The sequence below is a fragment of the Echinops telfairi genome, unplaced genomic scaffold (assembly GCF_000313985.2).
Source record: "Echinops telfairi isolate 266 unplaced genomic scaffold, ASM31398v2 ScPeMD7_7;HRSCAF=31, whole genome shotgun sequence".
Lineage (NCBI taxonomy): Eukaryota > Metazoa > Chordata > Mammalia > Afrosoricida > Tenrecidae > Echinops > Echinops telfairi.
The window spans coordinates 10,570,980-10,594,116 of record NW_022103904.1 but is presented as its reverse complement, the minus strand read 5'-3'; the positions used below and the strand labels follow the sequence as shown (position 1 = coordinate 10,594,116).

General features: G+C 38.0%; 1 protein-coding gene across 1 annotated transcript in view; it reads left to right on the top strand.

Moving 5' to 3' along the window:
• Positions 1–23,137, top strand: part of LANCL2 (LanC like 2) — a 65,670-nt gene that overhangs the window by 31,697 nt on the left and 10,836 nt on the right. Inside the window, exons 2-5 of the mRNA XM_045286380.1 lie at positions 12,335–12,452; positions 16,795–17,002; positions 18,042–18,189; positions 19,307–19,453. Coding sequence (XP_045142315.1) covers positions 12,392–12,452; positions 16,795–17,002; positions 18,042–18,189; positions 19,307–19,453 — 564 coding nt within the window. The 5' untranslated portion in view covers positions 12,335–12,391. The remainder of the gene's footprint in view (positions 1–12,334; positions 12,453–16,794; positions 17,003–18,041; positions 18,190–19,306; positions 19,454–23,137) is intronic.

Sequence of the window (23,137 nt, the reverse complement as noted above, 5' to 3'; positions counted from 1 at the left end):
TGTCTCTTTGAAGACTATAGTGCACCTGACTCAAGCTATAGTATTTCCGGTCACTTCATATGCATGTGAAAGGTGGACAATGAATAAGAAAAATTGGAGAAGAATTGGCGCATTTGAATTATGGTGCTGGCAAAGGATAATGAAAGTACCATGGACTACCAAAAGAACAAACAAATTTGTCTTTTAGGAAGCAGTCAGAATGCTACTTAGAAGTGAGTTTGGTGAGACTTGGTCTCATGTGCTTTGGGCATGTTATTAGGAGAGCCCAGTCCCTGGAATAGGAGACCGTACTTGGTAAGGTACGACAATGGGCATAGACAGGGATGATTGTGAGGATGCTGCAAGACAGGACAGTGCTTTGTTCTGTTGTACACAGGGATGCTATGAGTCAGAGTTTACTCAATGTCACTTTCTTGGATCAAAAATCAATACTCAGAAGGAGCAGTCAAGAAATTTTAAAACTGTACAGCATTAGGAAAATCTGTTGTGAACGAACTCTTAAAGTGCTAATGAACAAAGATGCTGCTTTGATTACTAAGATGCATCCGACCCAAGCTTTGGTACTTACAGTACAAATGATAACTGAACAATGGAAAAGAAGCAACAAAGAATTGAAGCATTTAAATTGTGGTATTGGTGAAGAATATTAAATATGAACTACTCAAATCCCATTTACACTTCAGAGCCTTTGACTTGTCTTGCCATCTCTCTCATACTTCAGTTGGAGAAATTTTATGCTTTGAAGGGTGGTGCAAGTGGTTAAATAGTTCACTGATAACTGACAGACGGTCGGTTTAAATCCACCCAGAGTTAGCTCAGAAGAAATGTCTGGTGGTCCACTTTCAAAGCTTTGATATTGAAAACCCCATGGAGCATTATTCTACTCTGGCACACGTGGGGTTGCCATGAATTTAAATCAGCTGACAGCTGATTTGTTTGTCTAGTAATTATATTGGTCTCATTTGGATAATCTAGAGGATAATCTCTCCATTATTAGTTTGTAATCTTAATCTCTTCTGCAAAAATCTTTTTATGTATAACATTAAAAATTCACAGATTCTAAGGATTAGAGTATAGACTTCTTTGGAGCCATTCTCCGTTACCATCCTAAGTCTGTTAGTTAAAAGCTTGAACTCTAGAACTGGCTGCCTAGTTCAAACTCCATTTGTACCATTTACTGCTTATGTGTCACTTTTGATAAGTTTACTTCTCCCGCTTTGTGCCTCATACTTCTCACCTGTAAAAGGGGGATTCCATTATTTTTCATCCATTTCCCATGAACTTTTCAAAGCCCCCTCACAATTATACCTTCTTCATAGTGTTTTTATCATGACAGCATTAAATAATGGAGGGTGCCAATAGACACACAGAGGGGTGGTCTTTCTTTTCCTTTTTTATTGAAACAATTTAAAAATGGGTCCAAAAAAGAGCTCACTGTGATCAAGTCAAGGCGATCCCCTGTGGGTTTCCGAGACTGTAATTGTTAATGGGAATAGACAGCCCAACTTTTTCCTGCGGAGCCACAGGTGGTTTCAAATTGCCGACTATGTTGATCACAACCTAATGCATAACCACTACACCACAGGGGCTCCAAATAGGTCACAATGGAAATCACGTGATAAGGTATTACATTTTAACCTAACTGCATCTCCCATACTAGACTTTGCAACCATCTCTGGCTATATAGCAAGGCTATTCATATCCCTGGACTATGGTCAGATTGACGGAAGACTTAATCCATGTGGGGACCAAGCAAATGAATTTGAGCTTCTGCTGTCATTGTTAGTCTTCTACCAACCTCGTGTTCACATTTAAGCTCTAATACCATTCCCCCCTTCAGGTTTGTATTTTACTATTTACAATCCTTGGATCACACAGACTGGTGTGTTTTTTCCATATGGACTTAGCTGATACCTCCTTAGATGGCTGTTTGTTTTAACATAAGCTTTTAAGAGCCCAGTAACTATTCTTTCTGGTAGCAGGGAATCATCTGTTTCTTCATTGAGCTTTGCTAAAACACCTGTATATCTTCAGTGATCTCTTCATGAGAGAGAGCATCAAGCAGGGCCATGTCATAATTAATTTTCTTAGATTGGGGGTAGAATTGTGAGGCCCAAATCCATTCTATGGTTTATATATGTTTCTGGTTCACTTGAGAGACATCATTATCATTTTATGATAGAGAACATTATAAATTATTTCCCCGGGGCACTGAGACAGCTCTGCAGAGCAGGCTCACCCACATTTTTTTCCTTCAAAAGAGTAAGTTTTCATGACCTTTTAGTTTCTCAAAGTGTCCTGCTAGTATGATACTCCCTGATCAAAGAAAGGGTCTCTGGTCCTACAAGATGCCCTAGTCTCACAGTAGCTTTTATCTCCTCTTCATCTTCTGAACACTTGGCCTACAACTTGCTTGCCTTAAAGAGCAAGTACCTTAAAACCTGAGGAAGTTCTTGAATACCTGCTGTAGGGGTGAATTAGTCTTTAGTTTTTCAAGATGCATCTTTTTCCTCCCAGCTCCAGGATATATGTTGAAAGTCTCCATTAATCAACCTACATACATGTTAAAGTTTCCTTCTATATGCATTCTATATATTTCTATTTATGTACTTATTGCATGGTATCATTATTTTTACATGTGTCTCATTAGAATTAGAGCTTTTGTATGTAGGGACTCTATTTTGTTCATCTTTGTTTACCAGGAACTGCATCTGGCACATGGAGTCCATTCATTCATCATTCAGAATAATCATATAGTAATCTAATATTAAAGCAAACTTTCTAATTATTCCCCATTGCTTTTCTGATTTTTCTTAAATGATTATCTGAAAGTTACAAAATGCTAGGTATCTTCATATATTGTTAATACACATATCATAATTGCTAAACTTTATACCAAGATAAAGAGAACTTGGGTTTTTATCTTTAGTTAATTTTTTAAAAATGTTTATTAGTTCTAATCATCTATACATTTTTACTGTTTGGGAATATAGTTTTCACCTTTAGCCAAATACAGAATGAAAATTAACTTATTAAAAGAACATGCTGATCTGAATTCACACCTTGTGTAAAATCTAGAGTTGAAGTGAAAAGGTACAGAATATATATGTGATTGTGTTGTAGGAAATGATAAATTAGGAAATGTTATTCTGCTTTACCTGTTCTGAATTTAAAAGTGTGGCTGTTACTGATAATATGAGTTTGTATCCTGGAGCAGCTGAGCCAAGTCCCTAACTCCAAGTTAGTGAGAAAGAAAAAGAACTTTATCTTTTAGTAGGTGGCACCAGTGAGGAGACAACAGCTTAACAGGCAGTCTTATAATGGTGTTGTGTTTGAGATTCAAATACATGGATAATATACACCTGTGACTTTGGAATTTATACTTATGGGAGTCGAGTTCAGATATTTTACATTAAAGATAACCACAAGAAACAATTGTTTACTGTGAGCAAGCAAACGGAACAATAAGATACTTTAAGCCTTAAGCTAGTCTCAGGATGTTTCTGCTAACAAACTAGATAGCAGAATTTAGCTTTTTAATTACTAGCATCCACGCAAATAAGACTCTTCCATAGAGACTGCATTAAGTCTTAGACTAAGTGTTTAAACGGTAAATTAATTTCCTAAAATTTGTAAAGAACATAACGAGGGTAATCCTTTGTCATAATTATTACCTTGTATCTGTCTGCCTATGCACTTTTTTTACCTTCATCTCTCTATTTCTATTTCTCTTAAACACACGTATACACAGCTTTCTCGGTTTCCTGGTTCTAAGATTTATAACTAGAAGACACATTGTGAAGAAGAGAAATAAATCTTACCATAAACATGTATTATACATCGTTTGGGTAATAGCTACCTAGCTAGGAGTTTTACAATCAGTGATTAATATCTACTTCAGTATATTTGGCTTTAGAATACATTTGGGCATTGTTATTTGGAATAATTGCTTAGCATGTAGGAGAACAGTTGATTTTTTATTACAATATAACTGCTACAAATTATTCTCAAAGATGAAACTTCTAAGTTAAAAAAAATCCCATTGTTTTTGTTCAGTGTGCACATATGTTTTTATATTCATATGGCATGATTGAGTGAAAGCTGAAAATTTCTTGAAAATTTAATGGTAAAGTGGAGATGCAGAATCAGTCAAAGATCTTAATAATACGAAAAGCACAGTATAGGAAAGCGTAGTCGCTTTGGATTCGGACAGGCCTGGCAAGGGTCAATAGGTGGCACTAACAGTTTGCAATTGATTCCTAACCTAATACTGGCCATTGGAATGCACTCAACAGTAACATGGAAGAAAAGGCTGATGATCTGCTTCTGTTCAGCAAAGCAAACCTAATGGAGCAGCTGTATTCTATAACACTGGACTCTCCAAGAGTCAGAATGGGTTGACTGGATGACACCTAACAGTAGCAACAATCTAAGTTCTTACTCTCATGTGGCCTGGATCGGCCTCACTTTTCACTCTAGAAAAAAATAAGAAACACTGGGTTGCTGTGTAGATAAACTGAAATATCACTTGTAGGACTTTTAACAAAATGGTGGATTAGGTAGACATGCTACAAAGACCCTCTCCAACAAAATATAAGATACCAAATGAAACAGATAAGAATGATACTTCTGGGAACCAGACCTTCAGAGGAAAGGGTAAAGAAGTGGAATGAATACTGATTAGGAAAAAAAGTGGAACAAAAGCAGCCAAAGAGGAAACAGAGGAATTGAGAATTGGCCTAACACAGCTCAGCCATTGTGAACCCTTGCAGGCACCATTTGAGATGAAGGTCTAACAGCACAAAAGAGCATTTATGGCTGGAGATGAGAAAAGCAGGGTCTTCTCTTGTTCGTCATACCCCATCCTGGAGAACAGAAGTGTAGAAAGCCCTCACCTGCACTCACCCAGTGACTGGTAACACTTGCCTACTACCCTGTTTCTCCTCACTCCCTCCTGTACCCTTCCTGCTCTGCATTGGAGCTGCATGTTTGTGGATCAGGCTCCTGGTTCACCACCCTTGTGTGTCCAGGTGTGTGAGCTCTGCCAGCAGAAATCACAGTGTTGAAAAAACAGCCTGTTGCCAGCTACCCTGGGTGGGTAAGAACTCGTTCCGTGACCACTTGCATTGTCCTCATCTACTCTCTGAGCTGGAAAGAGTTCCTTCTAGGAACAAGCACACTGACTTCAATCACCCCTAAGCTTGCACAAAGTATTTACGGATCGAGTCTAAAACCCCAGATAATAGCCAGATCAGCAAGAACACCATAACAACTGGATGTTTCACCCTTCACCCCTCACTCCCTACTCCGTAAGCTGACAGAGGAGGGTGCCAACCCATACTGGCTATCCTATCCTCCACAATTTTCTCTTCTCTGGTCCTGCCCCTGCCCTAGTTTTCTCCTTCCTTTTTTTTTCTTTTTCTTTCTATTCTTCTATTTCTCTGCTTTTTCCTTTATTATTCTTTCTCTTTTTTTCTTTACTATTCTCTTTTTCAACCTCCTTAGTTTAACTTATTGAGTTTTTTCTCTTTTATTTTTCATTTTTTTCTTAGCTTATTTATTTTTAGGTATTAAGCTATTTTTGCTTACCATTGTCCCTGTTTCCCTATGTTTTTATTTTATTATTTGCTGTTTTTTGGGGGGATTTTTCTTTTATTTCTTCTTTCTTGTCCCACCCAAAAGGAGACAACTAATTGTGTCCACATGATCCAGCTACAGGATTACCTCTTGGAGTCCCACCTACTGGGCAAAGCCCACTGCCCTCTATCTGGTCATCTATAGACAACAGCCAACCCTGGTCAAATTCACCTTCAATTGTGCTACATAAACAGAACTGCACAACCTCACATTCTGTATCACGTTGACCAGAAAACAGATGGTGAGTGCCTAAGAAAATACCAATGTACAATCATCAATTAAATACAAATACAGCACTACTTTAATATCTTAGACACAACAGATAATTTCACTTGACATGCGGAAACAAGCTAGAGGAGCTCAAACAAGAAACCAAAATTTAGAGCCAGAAGATCTTTCTAAATAAGAAATAGCATTGGAAATACCTGTTATGGAATTCAGAAGAGTGATAGTTAGATTCCTTCACTTAATTGAGAGGAAGATTGAGAAAGCAGCAGACGAAAGCAAGGAAAACAGGAAAAAAAAACTTGAAGAATTCAGAAGGAAAAAAAACGAAGTGGAAATATTAGAAACCATATAAAAGAGTAAATAGAAAATCAGAACACTGATATTACCACTTCAGTATAGATAATACATTGAAAGAACAAAGCATCTTTCAGTACTAATCTACTAGAAGAACAGCTATAAAACAGACCCACAGCACCTGAAGAGAGTCCAACAATGATGTGGGACACTATTAAGAGGAATAACCTCCGTGTGGTCAGGATTCTAGAACACAGACAACAAAGAGAATGGAATTATTAAAGTGTTGTGTAAAGAAAATTTCTCTAACATCATGAAAGGTGAGAAAATATTCATTCAAGTAGCTGAATGAGCTTTAAACAGAATAAACCCCAACAGAAAATCCCCAAGACACATGATAATCAAACTTTACAAAACGAAAATCAGAGAGTAAATCCTGAAAGCTGTTTGGGAAGAATAATACGTTACCTACAAAAAAGAACAAATTAGACTAATCTCTGATTTCTAAGCAGAAATTACACAGGCAAGAAGACAATGGGATGGCAAATATAAAACCCTAAATGAAAAAAAATTGCCAATCATATGCCCAGCAAAATTGTCCCTCAAATATGAGGCTGAAATACGGACATTTTCAAGTAAAAGAAATTAAAGGAATTTGTTTTAAAAAAATGTTAACTTTTTAATACATTCACGGGGAGTTTTTGGGTGGAAAACCAAACATTAAGCAACAAAATGAGATCAACGTACAAGACAGGACCAGTTATGAGTCAACCCAGATATAGAAGCAGTTCAAATAAAACAAGCCTATAAAACTGCAAACAGCTATATCAATTGGTGACAAAGACAATTACAAAGTAAGTAGAGGGAATAGTGTAGTTACAGAACTTTCAAATAGGAAGTCAAGTACATATCAAGATAGAACAGACTACTGAAACTTGGGAAGAAATTAATAAATGATAGGGTAAATTCAAATAAAATGAATAAACCTCATCCAAATAATGAGAAGAAAATCAAGATTTAGTAATCACTAAATCAACAGCAATGAAGAAAATGACAAGAAAACACACAAATGGTGAATGATACTAGTTAATCACAAAAGGACAATTATTTTGCGTCAACTATTGTAAAAAGTCAAGAAAAGAACTTCTTGACTAAAGAATGAATTTGTTGATGGTTTCTAGGGGCAGGAATGGGAGGGAGGGAGGGAGAGGCAGGCACTAGCTAGAGGGTAGACCAGGGTTAATTTGGGTGAAAGAGAAGGAAACACACAATAAGAAGGAAGGTGGCACACACACACACAAACAAAAAAATGATAGCAGAGGAAAACACTGGGAAGTTTACAGCAAAGGTGTATACTGTTGTAACAGTATACAAAGGTGAGTACTGTTATGTATGTAATCCTACAATAACTATCCGGGCTGAACAGATATGGGGGGGGGGAGTGGGAGTGTATCCCAGAATATATATATATTTGACAGGGGATATTTGCATATGTACATTTGCTTTTGCTGTAAATATGTTCATGAATGTGATAGAGCATACAGGGGCAAAGTTATGAAAATTTAGACATAATCAAACACCTTGAGGGAATGAATCACTGGGCCTGGTCTAAGGACCATTGTCTCGGCGAAACCAAAGTCAATTGATAAAACAGTTCTCAAAGACAGTGTTCTACATCTTGCTTTGGCGAGTAGCCACTTGGGTTTTAAAAGCTCCAGATAGACTTTCTAAGATGCAGTGATTGTGTCATCCCTGTGTGGAGGACAAACGAGTGAAACAAATGGAAAACTCGTGGTCGTAATTAGTCAAGTGAGGTAATGTACCATGCAAACATCAGTGTTTTGCAATCTAGAGATCAGATGAACTTCACAGTACCTGCCTACAACTAGAACTGTTCTGACAGAGATCCCATTAGAGGGCCCTAGGTAGAGTGGGGGGAAATGTGGAAGAAAGCTCAGAATTAGAGACACGCTTACTGGTTGAATAGAGACTGGTGGAACTGTGGCCCTTAGTCTCCACTCAGGTCTGTAAATGAACTCATCCTCATAGCTCCATTGTCAGACAAATACTAGTTTTATAAGGGGAACACAAACATTAATGAGGTATGCACACCTTGGACTCATCCACCACTTGAGAATGAAATTGCAGCATTTACTCAAGGACAAAGTTCAGAAGGGTTGGGAAAGAAGGAGGAATGGGAATAGGAAACATGGGAGGAAGTGAAACGAATGACGAGATTACAATAAATGAGATGAAACAAATGTGTCTGGATTGTTGAGTGTAAAACTGAAGATCTGCTCTGTCAACCTTCACCCAGCTCACAATAAAAAGTTTTCTTCTTTTTTTTAAAGAAAGGAAATATCATGTAAAACACTTAGGTCTAGGCACATAGTAAGTGTTCAGTAATTGTTAGTTAGCTTTATTATGGAGTTCCTGGGTGCCACAATTGGTTAGGTGCTCAATTACCAGCCAAAGAGGTGGTGATTTAAATCTCCCCAAAGAAGACTCAGAAGACAGAGTTAGGGATCTGCTTCCAAAAGGTCACAGCCCTGAAAATCCTGTAAAGCGATTCTGTGAGTCAGAATCCACTCTGGCAACTAACGTCACCTTTATTATGCGGCGAAACCTGGGACTCGGGATGGAATGAAACGGCCTTGTTTCTCTGGGCCTTGCAAGTTTTCCACCTTTGACGGGGGTTCAGTCTTAACTGCTTTTATAGAACTTGCTTCAGTGAAAAATAGGAGTTTTCTTTCTCTAATAGATTTCTGACTCACACCGGTTCTGGCTTTTACAGATATTACTATAATACCATTTTTCAAAATGAGATGATCCAGTTATTTTCCTTGATACGGTTGTTGCTGTTAAGTACTGGTAAGTTGGTGTAGTGTCACTCTAGTGACACAGCAGAACGAAATATTGCCTGGTCATGATCCATGTTCACAGTTGATGCTATGTTTGAGTACATTGTTGCAGCCACTGTTCAGTCCGTGTTATTGAGTTCCATTCTCTTTTCACTAGCCTCATACTTTACATAGCATGATGTCCTCCAGGGACAAGACCTCCTGATAACATATACAAAGTAGATGCGACAGAGTCAGTCTCCCTATCCCTCCTTCTAAGGATTATTCTTTGTGTACTTCTTCAAGACAAATTTGTTCGTTCTCCTGCTAGTCCTTGCTATGTCCTGAACTCACCACCAACTATAATTCACAAGCATCTATTCTTCTTCAATCTTCTTTATTCATCAGAGGCATGCATGATGCTATCCACATCCAATCTACTGCCAAATCTAGATGATTCTGACTCATAATGTCCTTATATAGGATTTCCTAGACTGTAAATCTTTACTTTGAACTACATTTCATAAAAAGATAAAATTTAGCACTGGGTAGAACCTATTTCAGATGCTGTATCTTTTAATAGCGGGGCACCATCAGCTTTCTTCTTTGCTTATGCACCCATTTTGTCGTTAGTGATCATGTCAGGAAGGTGACTGTCACCAAGAATGGACATGGTCCTTCTTGATATTTGCCCTAATGAAGAGATCATTGAAGATACAAGGGGGTAACCCAAACTAAACAGATTTTTTCCCCCCAAAGCTGTGTATTTACATTTCTTACAAAACAACTATGTCACCTTCAAATCCTCTCCATTACACTTAATACACTTGTCAAATCTGTGGTTCCATTCTTGGAAACATTTTTCAAACTCATTGGTTTGGATGGCTGACAGCACCTCCCTCTTTTTTTTTTTTCCTTCACTTCTTCAACTTAGTTAAATCACTGTCCTTTCATGTCTCTCTTCATTCTCGGAAACAAGTAGTTGGTGCGTGGGGCAAGAGAAGCATGCTGTGTTTTTTTGGTCAAAAACTGGTGCACTGAGATGGCTGCGTGAGCAGGTACATTTTATGGTGGCAAAGCCAGTCCCCCATCTGCCACAAATCAGAACTTTTTTGTTGCACACTGTGAACGCAATCTTTTCAGAACCTCGAAATAGAAAGTTTGGTTAACAGTCTGACCTGGTGGAATGAAGTACTACCAGTTGTCATTTTTGTCCTTTTAGGAAGTTGATGAATATCCAGAACAAGGTTGTTATCAATCGACATTTCACCTTTTGGAAATGAGAAAACCACCTGTACACTTGAGTTTTTCCCACAGCAGATTATAAGCTGTGTTCAACCTCACAACAGTTTTGGCAGCACTTTTCCTGAGCAGGAATCAAAATTTCGCAGTTGCATGTTGTTCTCTTAAATCAGCTATCACCAAAAAGGAGGTTCTAGCAAAACTGCTTTTACGAAAAAATTCACTGTGACCAAAGAGAAACCTCCCAAGCAATGCCACTGGGTACACTAACTCACAGCAAGTAACTAGATGCTCACCTACTGGGAAAAATGTGTAGTACTATGAAAGTTCTGCTCGGCCCAGCACAATCTCAGGTTTGGGGGGGTACCCCCTATATATGGGTGCTAGAGTAAAGTGTGGTGAGAAACCAGATGGTGGCCACCTCTCGGAACGAATAGCATCTGGAGGCTTAAAGGTTTGTCTTCAAACAAGCAGCTATCTAAGGGAGGCATCAACTAAGTCCACATGGAAGAAGCACACCAGCCTGTGTGATCCAAGGACTGTAAATCTGAAGGAGAAAACTGAACCATAGCTTAAGTTCTGAGCATTTGGCTTGCAGAGGCTATGGATGACAGTGGGAGCCCAAATCCATTTGCCAAGTCCCCACATGGATTAAGCTTCCAGTAAATTCCCTCTGACTAGTCCTGGGATATGAATAAACTTGCAACCTGACAGAGCGCGTTGCACAGTTGATGATGGCAGCCGTAGCAAGGTTAAAATGTAACACCTTGTCATTTGATCTCCCTCGTGACCCATTTTAAAGTTTTTCAGTTTTCAATATTTTATGCTTTCTTTTGATTGAGGTTGGATTTTTTTGGTTTGTTTTGTCTAGTCATTATTTTTGCTTTGATTTGTTTATTTCCTGTTAGTGTCTTACATGATTTTCTCTCAGAAATCCAAGATAGGTAAATCTATACCGAAACTAACTGGATTAATAATTACCTAGGTGCATGGCAGAGGGAGGAGGTTGCAGGGAAATGGGTACAAGAACAGAACCTTCTGCAATTGATTGTGGTGATGATTGTGCAGCTCTTTTTAATATGATTGAATGGCTGGATTGTATGACATGTGAATTACATGTCAATAAAAACACTAAAATAAGAAAATTTTGAGATGTAATACAATGGAAACTCATATTTAGAAAAAAATGAGGCATATTAAGAATGGCAATTATCTGTATACAGTGGTTATATTTTTTCTCTCTACTTTTTAATCTCTTTATAGAACTTTAAAAGTTAAAGTAAATGATTTTTACATTATCTTACAGGTTTTATGATATATGGAGATGTAATACTTATGAAGGGGCTTCAAAAAGGCCATGAGAAAATTTTATTGTCTTTTCATTCCATTTTTCCAGGAACATTTTGAAGTCTCTTTTATAGCAACTATAATAAAGTACTGGATGGGGGTTAATAATCTATACAATTCTAAGGCTCTACATTTTGTATGAAATCATACGTATATAACTAAGTGGATGGTGGAAAATTATGGACATATAAACAAAAGGGCTTCAAAAAGTTCACAGAAAAATCTATTATCTTTTAATAAAAATTTTCCATAACTTTTTTGAAACGTCTTTGTAGTGGTATTCTCTAGAGCAAACAATAAAAATTAGAGCAATAAAATATAGCTAAAAACCCAATAGAACATTGAAATATAATTGTGAGATATATTTAAATAATTTTTAAAAGGTGGAGAAAGAGGCAGAAAGGAGTATCAGAGTATTAAACTTAAAATCATATTAGGCCAATAATAGAAATATATTGACATTTATTAAATACACAATTGGCAAAGTGAGGTAACATTTATACTCACTCAAGTCACTGCTATCAAGTTGATATGGACTCTTAGTGGCCTGATCGAACAGGGTAGAACTGCCTCTATGGGTTTCCAAGACTGTAACTCTTTATAGGAGTAGAAACTTGTCTTTCTCCTGAAGAGCAGCTGCTGGTTTGGAACTGCTGACCTTGAAGATAGCAGCCCACTGTGTAACCACTATACCCACAGCATAGTCCTGTCCTTTTGACATTTAAATTTTTCCCCTTTGGTTTCAGATCATTCATAATTTCACACGGAGGATCCAGACCAAAATTAAAGATCTGCTACAGCAAATGGAAGAAGGGCTGAAGACAGCCGATCCACATGACTGCTCGGCTTATACTGGTTGGACAGGTGAGAAAATGGGGGTAAGAAAGGGACAGGTTTTATTTTGGGGTTATGAGATTCAGACTTGGGTTACAACTTGCCTTTGAAGCTTTCTAGTCAAGAATTTATACCCCTTTAATAAAGTCTCAAGCGGCATTGTCATTAATGAGATTCTTTGGAATTTTATTCCTAAAGAAATGCTTTGTGAAAAAAAATAATAATAATAAAAAAGAAATGCTTTGTGCCTAAAATTTGAACTTTAATATGTAGTATGAATATATGGTAATCTATAAATGAAGTAATAGTTCTTATTGCATAGTTTCATATTTCAATGGTATATGATATCCATATACCTACAAAGAAGACAAAATTAATACCACAGTTATTCAGAGTCCAGAGTGCTAACCATTACACAGTTATTCATAGTCATGCATAAGTACTAATGGCAAAAAATTGATCAGACATGCCATCAAAATGCATAGGTTATTTCTAGTGATTGGAATGTGAAATGTGGAAACAAAAAAGGATTAGTAGTTGGAAAATAAAGCCTTGGTGATAGAAACAGTACTCAGATCATTTGATGGAATTTTTCAAGACTTGTGACTTAATCATTGCAAATAACTTTTCAACAGCATAAACATCAACTATACACGTGGTTCTTACCAGAGGCCATATATAAGCAACAAATCTACTTCATCTGTGGAAAGAGATAAAATAAGAGAATCTTGATCTTTCTTTTTTATAAAACCATTGTATTGGGGGCTCTTACAGCTCTTAAAAAAATCCACACATCAATTGTATCAAGCACATTTGTACATATGTTGCTATCATCATTTTCAAAACATTTTCTTTCTACTTCAGCCCTTGGTATCAGCACCTCTTTTTTCCCTCCATCCCCCACCCTCCCACCCTTATTAACCTGTGATAAATTATAAATTATTATTAAAAAATAAAATAATTTAAGGGATAAGACAACCAGATATAATACTGGTTTCTAAAATAGATTCATTTTGAGTATCCAGTAAAAAACAACAAAACATTTTGGAGTGGGTGGGAAAATATCACTATAGATTGAGTATTAAATAATGTGGCTGTTATGTCTCTTGATTAGCATTTCACTAAGAAAATAAAATGCTTCTTGGTTTTACATACTTTAAAAAAAGGTTCAACAACCAATTATTGTCTCTCAATAGATTTTCAGGTAGTCTCCTATAGAAACTATTCCCAGACTCAATACAGCATAGTTTTACATAATAGTATACAGGAAAGTCTTCAATTACTAAAAATAATTGAGACATCAGTGTCATATGTAAAAAAAATTAAGAGTGTATCCACTGCCAAAGCAGAGGATGTGTGTCTCAGAGACTGCTGGAGCCACAGAAGATAAAATAGCATAATCTACGAGGGACCCATTCTCTGCCATCAGAATGGGTTGTCCTGAATGAGCTTCACAGTGCAGTTCTCATTTGACCTTCACTTTCCCTCCCTGCCACTGTGGAAGGAGCTCGTTCCCAAGTAAGAGACTCTTAAGGGATAAAGCAACCAGGTAAACAACCAATGCCAACTGGTAGTGACCCACAGAACAAGGCAGAACTGCCCCTGTTGGTTTCCAAGACTAACTTTTTATGGGAGAAGAAAATGCTTTCTTTCTCCCACAGGGCGACTGGTGGTTGCGAACTGCTGACCTTGAGGTTAGCACTGTTCCTAGTGTTGTAAATAAGTGCCCCAAAGTTAAGAAAATAAATTGTATAATTTTAAATAATGGTGCCAACTTTATCAAACAATACAGTCGCAAACTGATTTGTATGCAGTAACATCCTCTTTTCCATTGTCATTATTTAGCTCATTCCTTTTCTTCTTTCCACAACACCTATTTACCAACAATCCTTGGTCCAAAGGTGCTCAACTCTTGCTCTGTAGAGCAGCAAGCCTAGAGCTCTACTAAGTGCCCCTAAGCACCTCACTCAATCAGTAAGGTTCCAAGTGAACACCTCAGCTCTAGGGCTCTATGGGTTGGTTAGCACACCCACTTAAGCTGCCTTTCTTCATGTGTTGCTCTTGACTCTCCTTTTAAAATGCTTCCTGTTCTAGGAGGTTCTTAATTCAGGGATGTTGGGTCTAAGGGATAGGTTCTGATTTTGCCTGTACTTGATAATAGTGAGATCCCCTCTTTTGCTCTCAGATTGACTCTCTTCATTAAGCCTAGTGGGATGCCAAAACCGACCAGTCCCTTAGGAAAGTTGTACAAGTATGTTATTTGCATGCCCCCATCCCTGTAGGGATTCCATGTACCTTTTTTGCATTATTAGCAGGCCCTTAGTGAGGTACAAGTACCATATTTGCATAGTTGTACTAAATTAAGATGTATGGGTTACAAGATCATGCATGGCTAGAAGGACCATATTTAGTTATTCACTGCATCATAAGTGTTAAAGTGTTCCAAAAATGAAAGAACTTATAAAAATTCTTTAACCCATCTTATCAACATTACCATGGAAAAGGTTCAAACAGTGTTTACATGAGGCTTGACAACATTCATGGAAATATTCCATTACATGGCAATTCTGTTTTCCGTGAGTTTTTAATTCCCTTTGTATATAACAACAATTAGCCCTAAAACACAACTTAGAGTCCAAACTACAAGTTTCTGCTTCATGAAACTGACTGCACATGGATAATTCATCAAATGAACCCAATGCCTCAGGAAAAATTCTATTACTAAGCTATTTTCTAGGCTATTTAGTGACTCAAGGGTCACTTGAGGGAGCCAGTTTTATCAAGCTCAAGGTTCCAAAGACCTTAAGGCAATGAGCTGGGTGGGTCACCCAACTCCAGTAACTCTAGAAATCTAGACTCCAGAAGCATTAAAACTCTGTTCTTCAGATATTCATTGAACATCGTTAGAAAACCTTAGTCTGAACAGTAGAGAAATGTGTTGCCTTCTACCATCGTATATCTTGCAATACTTTTCCTACTATATATTGTATTATTTCTTTATTCATTTTTCACTCGGCTGCCACATTGACTTCTTAAGCCTAGGAATAAGATGATGTTCCATTTAGAAGCCTTATAGGTCAACCTGCATAAATGTTTACATAAATATCAATCCCCGTTTATTGAAGCTATGGGTCTGTTCTTCATCTGACGCGGGAAAGGCAGCTAGGTGCTAAACTATATGCACTGTGCTTGGTGGAGCCTTGAGGTGGTGCAAACAACCAGCACACTCAGCTGCCAATGAAAAAACGAGTAGGTTTAAGTTTCCCCAGTGGCCACATAGAAGAAAGTCCTAGCAGTCCACTTCTGGAAGCCTAGGGGAGCACACTTCCACTCCGGCCCACACAAGCTCACTGTGACATGGAATCACTCCCTAGCCACTGGAGAATTCTGGATGCAACGCATTGCGTGACATCATGTGTCTAAAGGGCTTCTTGACTACCTTTTTGGCTCGTCAGTTGATTAGCTGCTTAGAAAGGAAATTGAAAATTTGTGAGAAATTATAAAACTAGGAAAAAGCTTGTGTGCATTTCAAAATTAGAATCATTTAATTTGGGATAAACTAGGAGAAATTGATTATGTGAGTTTTTTTTTAAAAAATCCAAATGAGTTTCAATACAAAGGAAAATGATTACAAAATTTAAAAGGCATGAAAATTAGGTGAGAATGAATGGATAGACAGCTGCCTTTGAGTTGATTCCAACTCCTGCTGGCCTTCCTTATAACAATATGAAGCATCGCCCAGCCCCCTCCCCCCCACCACCACCAACCTTGCAGTCTCTGCTATGTGCATTGCCGTGGCCCTTGTGCCAGTCAGTTCCACTAAGAGTCCCTGTGCCTTTGTGGACCTTCCACTTTGATGTGGTCCTTGATGTGTCCGAAGGACAGGAGTTGCCGGTGTTCTGTTGTGATCCATAAGGCTTTCATTTGCTAATTCTGGAAAGCAAGTCAGGAAGCTTTTCTTCCTAGTCTGTATTAGCCTGGACGCTTTGATGAAACCTACCCCCTGGAGTGACCCTGATGGAACATTGGCAGCGTAGCTTCCAGCAGCATGCAAGCCACCACAGTTGATTGACAGGAATGGGGTATAGGTATGAGTGGGAATCGGAATATCTTCCTTCGTGTAAGATTGGATTACTGTACCGGAACAAATAGCAAGCTATTATGTTTAAAAGTATTTGCAGTGTTTTTCCATACTGAGTTCTTTTACTTGTTTGTTTGTTTCAGTTTTAAGGACTATGTATGTAGCTTTTCATGTTATTCCTTTGTAGTCACACTGTTTATGTAGATTTTTCATGTAATGAGAAGATAATATAGTGAAGGTAAAATGAAAAAGTAATAATGCTTTTCTTGGGGGCTGGGGAAACTCTTCCAGGCATTGCCCTGTTGTACTTGCAGCTATACCGGGTCACGTGTGATCAAGCCTATCTGCTCCGGTCATTGGATTATGTGAAGAGGACCCTTCGGAATCTGAACGGCCGCAGGGTCACCTTCCTCTGTGGAGATGCTGGGCCCCTTGCTGTAGGAGCTGTGGTATACCATAAGCTCAAAAGTGATTTCGAGTCTCAGGAATGCATCACAAAGTGAGTTTTAAAAATTGAAAACAGTTTTCCCAAATTCTAAATGGAAGGAAAGAAAGAAAGATATCCAAAAAAGAAACTATTTTTAATTCATCTACTTTTGCAAATAGATCTAAGAAGTGAAGAGCTATTTACATTATCTCTAAGCACAATGGTGGAATTATATTTGTTCTTTATCTTTTTAGGTATGTGTTTGCCTAATGTTTTCAAGGACTAAGCATGTTTACTTGAGCTACTTTAAACATTTTTACTAAGTAACTTTTGCTTACTTGCCTTTCATAGCTGGAAGTTTGCTTATATGCCTCAAATCCACTATAATAAGTAAATTAATCTTAGATTCAACTTTTAAGTGACTAATTAAAATGGGAGTTGAGTGAATTCTCACTAATGGTGACCCAGTAGAGTAGAGTAGAACCTCCTCATTGGGTTTGTGAGGCTATAAATCTTTATGGAAGCGGACTGCCTTGTCTGTCTCCTACAGAGTAGATCGTGGTTTTAACCCACTGCCCCCCCACCCAAGCTTGTAAGCAGCTGGTTAAATATGCTAATTATGGAGCAATTCAAGAATATGAACTTGTTGTTTTGTTTCTTCCTATTAAGCAGAAATCAAGGCTCATTCCCAGGATCTGGTAACTCATCAGGCACATGCTAGCTGGCTGATGTTTGTTTAAAGACAGGAAATCTCAAACTAATACCCTGGTTACATTTTAGTAGCATTGCTATTTAGATTATAAGCCACTTTTTTCTCATTCTAAATTTTAAAATGGGATACATGCTTTAGACCACGTATAAAGGTAGACATTTTGAGCATAAAAATGTTTGTTCCTAATTTTGATATCTGCAAGAAGAATCAGTGAAGATCTTGTTCCTGTCTTTTAATTTTTACAGTTTTTTAGTATTTGTTTGTTTTTTTTTAGTTCTTAAAATGCTCATAAGCCTTTAGGTTTATTAATAGCAGTAAACTCCAAGAGTGGTTGGTTACTTACTGTCGGAGAAAGTAATGTTTTAGGCATTCTCTGAGAAAACAGAATTCTCTTGTTAGACTTTTGCAGCTCCAGAGAAGCATTGTGTGTGGAGAGTCAGACCTTCCTGATGAGATGCTTTATGGACGGGCAGGCTATCTGTATGCCTTACTGTACCTGAACACGGAGATTGGCCCAGGCACTGTGTGTGAGTCAGCCATTCAAGAGGTACTGTGGCCTTACTGACCACTGTTGACCTAGTCTCTGTTCTTCTGAACCTACTATGGGAGTGTTATAGTATCGAGAAGACTTGCTCCTAGCGTTGCATAAAGATTTTAAAAATGATTCTTGCTTTTCCTTAAAAAAAGTTTTTTTTAATCCCATACCTTGTTTTTTTTTAGCCTATATTACTTTGTTTTATTGGAACCAAGCAGCAGCGGTGGCGGTACCGTTAGAGAGAATGTTTATTTCTCTTTCTGGAGCTATTTGAAGTGGTAGGCAGTTTAGGTCAGGTGAAGACAAGGGACTGTGATCAGGCAATAGGACTCTTCTGTCGTACTCTATGTCGTGTCTGAGGTGCATGTCCTTATGTGCCTGACAGAGCTAATGAGTGAGCATCGGCAGCCAATTGGAAAGAGAAAGCAGGGGGAAATAAGCCGCTCCCTGTTTAAGGATACAGCATGGAAGACACCCACACCACTTCTGTTTTCATCCCATTGGCAAACTGTGTAGTTAAAAGGCTGTGTCTGACTGGCTCTAGGTAGGGGGCCCAGATGCCCCGTTAAACCTGAAGTGACTATTACCAAAAGGATGAGGGGCATAGGGACATAAGGAAGCAATTCGTGTCTCTGCCACCTGGCCATTCCAGACAGGATGGTCTTCTGATCTAACTGAAATTATTCACGACACAGCAAATCTCACTGCAGTGTCTTTCCTGAATAAAGCCAATTCCTCCAGCCTTTCCTGTGTGTCTGTGTACCAGCCTCTGTTGGAAAGAAAACATTGCAGTCACAAAATAACTAAGTAATCTAGAATAATCCCTGTCATAATAACAGTTTACCCTAAAGAAGCATTGTAGAGTAAGTTCTTCATAACCTAGTAAACTGTTTATAAACTTAACATTTCTTGGTAAGGTTTTTTAGCATCTTTCTCTACTCTCGTACTGCCTTCTGATTTCTCTACCCTGCATTTATTAATTTACAAACTAAATATAAACTAAGTTGGCTACTAACTGCTTAAAGATTTTTAGATGAAGTCATCTAATAGGAATATGTATGTTTAATGTTAGTGTGACCACAAATTCATGCTCATAAGCCTTTATGTTTATGTTGTCTTATCTCCGTAGGTGGTCAATGCTATTATTGAGTCCGGGAAGAATTTGTCAAGGGAAGAGAGAAAAACCGAGCGCTGTCCCCTGTTATATCAATGGCACAGGAAACAGTATGTTGGAGCAGCGCATGGCATGGCTGGAATCTACTACATGTTAATGCAAGTAAGTAAGAAGATTCTGACGCAGTAATAAAGATTGCACATGAAGTGAGAGATGAAATTCTCAGAGCCGACCAAGCACACTGAAATTAAGTCAGGCTTCCTTCTGAGTCACGGATGTTGGAGCTGCACTCCTTGAACTAAGTGTGCAGAGTGACTTTCTGTGAGCTTCTTTGTATGCTGTTTTGTACCAGATTAGTGTCTACTGCCCACACTTTCTTCTATCTGCTGCCTCCTGCTGATTGAAGTGAGAACTCTTTTAAAAAACCTTGAGGGAGCAGAAAGAGCTTCTTTAACCCAGACTGAGGTAAAGCCTTTCTCATTTGCAGATGTATTCAACTTGTCACTAATTGAGCCCTAAATCTGTAGTTAGCGTATTGCTGTGGTTATGATCGTTCCTTAATCATCCTTGACATCTGTTTACGTACTGATTCTTCTGTCAGTCAACTTTCCCTCAAACACTACCTCAACAGGCTTCTGGCTTATGGGTCCCTTCCCTGTTGTGTGCCCAGCCTCCTTTTCTTATATTCTTTAGGTAAGCCTTTCTTTATTCTACTACACTTATAAAAAGTTACAAATGTATTAAGTCAAGGATTAGAATTCATATATCTGAGTAGAGAGCTTACATACAGGTAGTCTCTGGGTTTTGAAGGAGCTTATGTACAATACTATCACATTAGAGCCTGTTAAGTATCTGAAGTACATACAATGGTTTGTAATAACAGTGGACATTGTTTTGCAATGTGCAGGAGAACATTATTGTTATTCCTGCATTATTAGGTTTTAAAGATGTTTTGGTGTGTCTGCAAGTGTTTATGGGTTTTTATGCATTGAAAGGTATACTACATACTAAGACAAACATTTGACTAACTTTAGATGTGAACTGTACTTAACTATTTTGGTTTAAGTGCAAACTGAGTTTAAAGAATGACTTAGGAATTTCATAATCCAGGAACTGTCTATGTTTGTTTTCCAATTACACGACATCATTCTGCTATTCACTGAAGAGAATACAATATTCATATCTACTCAGGACTTAAGTCCCTTTCCCAGTATCTAATCTTGCTAAGCATTGTGGTTTGCTTGTATTTTAATTTGTGCTTGTATTTTAATGCTTGTATTTTAATTTGTGGATGTTCCTTATAGTACAGGCTCATATTTCCAACATGAACAGAATTCTAACCTCATTTTAAAATGGCACTATTATTCTGGACTATCCATAGGTTTTGTGAATTCTCTACTTTTGGGAGAAACATGTTTTATTTATGGCTCAGGAACCTTTCTTGTTTTGTTTCTTTAAGTGATAATACCTTATGGGGACATAATAACTTTAGAACCACACTACTAAAACAGTAACCTAATTTAGATTCAGATGTTTAAATGGCTTTTATTAGATAATAGGGGTTTTCTTAAGAGAAGCATAAATCATAGGATTTTCTATTCATTTGCTCTTAAAACAGAGAACATAGCAGCAGTATTTTGTTACTAGCCTATTGAGAGAGTTTTATCCATTTTCTTTTGTAGTCTGAAATAGTAAGTAGTATGCTGGAACTGGCACTTTCCCATTTCTAGAACATAGACTCAGGCCCCCTGCCCCCCACCCCCCAGGTCTTCACAGTGTAATTTTATTTGGAAGGCTATAAGTCCATCATGCAGAAACCATTAGAAATCACTTAACCAAAGCTCACTTTCACAACAGCGAAATAAAGACAATGCTCCTTTCTCAAAAGTCATCTTAGTAACAAGGTAAACGAAACACAAAAACCTAAACTCTGATGAAACTAGGAAGCAGCTGGAGCCCTACACTGTCCACACGAAGACTGAGAGCAGGCAGAAGAGTGACACGTGACCTAACGGAACAGAGGAACCGCAGGCAGAGCGACTGAGGGAGGAAGTGGCAGCAAGAAGAAAGTCCGTGTGTCCTACAGAACCCTAGAACGTGGGAATTTAAAGTTCCAGGTGCTACAGAGGGTGGCATCCAGCGTGTGACTATTATAGAAGGGGCTAGGTCTGGGCAACAGGAGAGTTTCTTTGGAAATCTTTCTAAGGAGCAGGGGAACCTGTTCATACCTCCGTCCTGCACAGTGAGATGACTAATCCTACCTCGACCCTGAGTGGAGGTGAAGGAACCATGGTCCGGAGGAATTGAACCACTTTTGACTTAAGAAAGCCAGGCAAAGTTAAAAACAAAAAAGTTAGGAATAGAGGAGAGTTGAAGTGAAGTGAATTAAAATGAAGGGGTTTGAATGAATGTCCACATACTACATGGTGAGACCTTCCCTCCCACGCAGCTGCCTCCTTCCCCCTACTTAGTTCTAGAATGTGAATAGCCACCCCTCCCTGCTCCCAGACATCTCAGATAAAAGATTTATGGACTTAAGCATTTGAAAGTCCCCAGTGAGAACCCAGCTAGCCATTCAATCACCTTAAAGTGATTTCTACAGTTTGACAAGTCCCATCTGTGCAGAGCACATCTTATGCATAAAATAGGAACAAACCTCCAGAGAATTCCCATTCACTTGAGGGAAGCCTCTACCCTGAAATACAGATATGAAAAAATGGAAGAAAAGTAATATAGAAAACATCAAAGACTATAATATTATCCAGAGGGGGGAAAAATAGAAGTTATTATATCAAGAAATAAAAAAGACTTGGAAATAAAGAGAGCTTTTTAAAAGAAAAAATAGGATAGTAGTTGAAATTTCTTAAAGTTTATAAAGTTGTTTGGAAAATAAATCTCTCAGAAAAAAGGCATAGACAAGCGGAGAAGAAACAATAAGAAAATTAGAGGTTTACTCTCAGGATAGCCAACCTCTGACTAGTAGAATATCTGCACAGAGAAAACAAAAGTAGGACAGAGAGAATGTTAAGAAAATTCATAAATAGGTCCCAGAAATAAAGGACAGAAAATGCCATATTGAAAAGGCATTTATAAATAACCAATAAATCTGACTTGAACAGTTGAAACCTTGTCATTTGAGCCTCCCTTTGATGCATGCTGGACCCGATCTGGTTTTCTACATTGTCTGTGTTTCTGTTTGTTCATATTAGGGTGTATCTCAGAGGTGTTATGTCATTGGAGGTCACCCTCTTGAAGTTTTGTTATGTATTTATTGGTATCTGGGTACATGAAACCCAGGATTGATGACCCTATAGGGACAGCAATTCGAATAAGGGTTTCCAGGGGGTGGGGAGTAAGGGTGGGGGTGGTCAGGGAGACGATGTCAAAGAGTCCAGGAAGAAAAAGAGTGTTGGGAAATGGATTGTAGTAGCAATTGTGCAATTCTGCTTGACGTGATTGAACTATGGAATGACATGACATATGTATTAACTCCCACTTAGTAATAAATTTTTAAAAAGAAAAGGCCTAGCAGGTTCTACACATCGAATGGAAAAATCAAACAAAAAATCTCTTCTTGCACCATGGTTCAGTTTTGTGAAAGTTTAACAGAGAGGAATGGAGAAACAATTCTTACAACTCCAGAGTTGAAAAAGCAGTTTATGTACAAAGGGTAGGATTCAACCTTGCACTGGATTTTTTAACTTCTTCGTTTAAGCTTAACGGGTAAGGGCCACATCCAAATTCTGAATAAAAAATATTTTCTGACACAAGTTCCTTCTAGAAAACTGTCAATCAAAAGTGGGGTAGAACAAAGACAATTTCAAACATTCCATTTGAAAAAGTTTC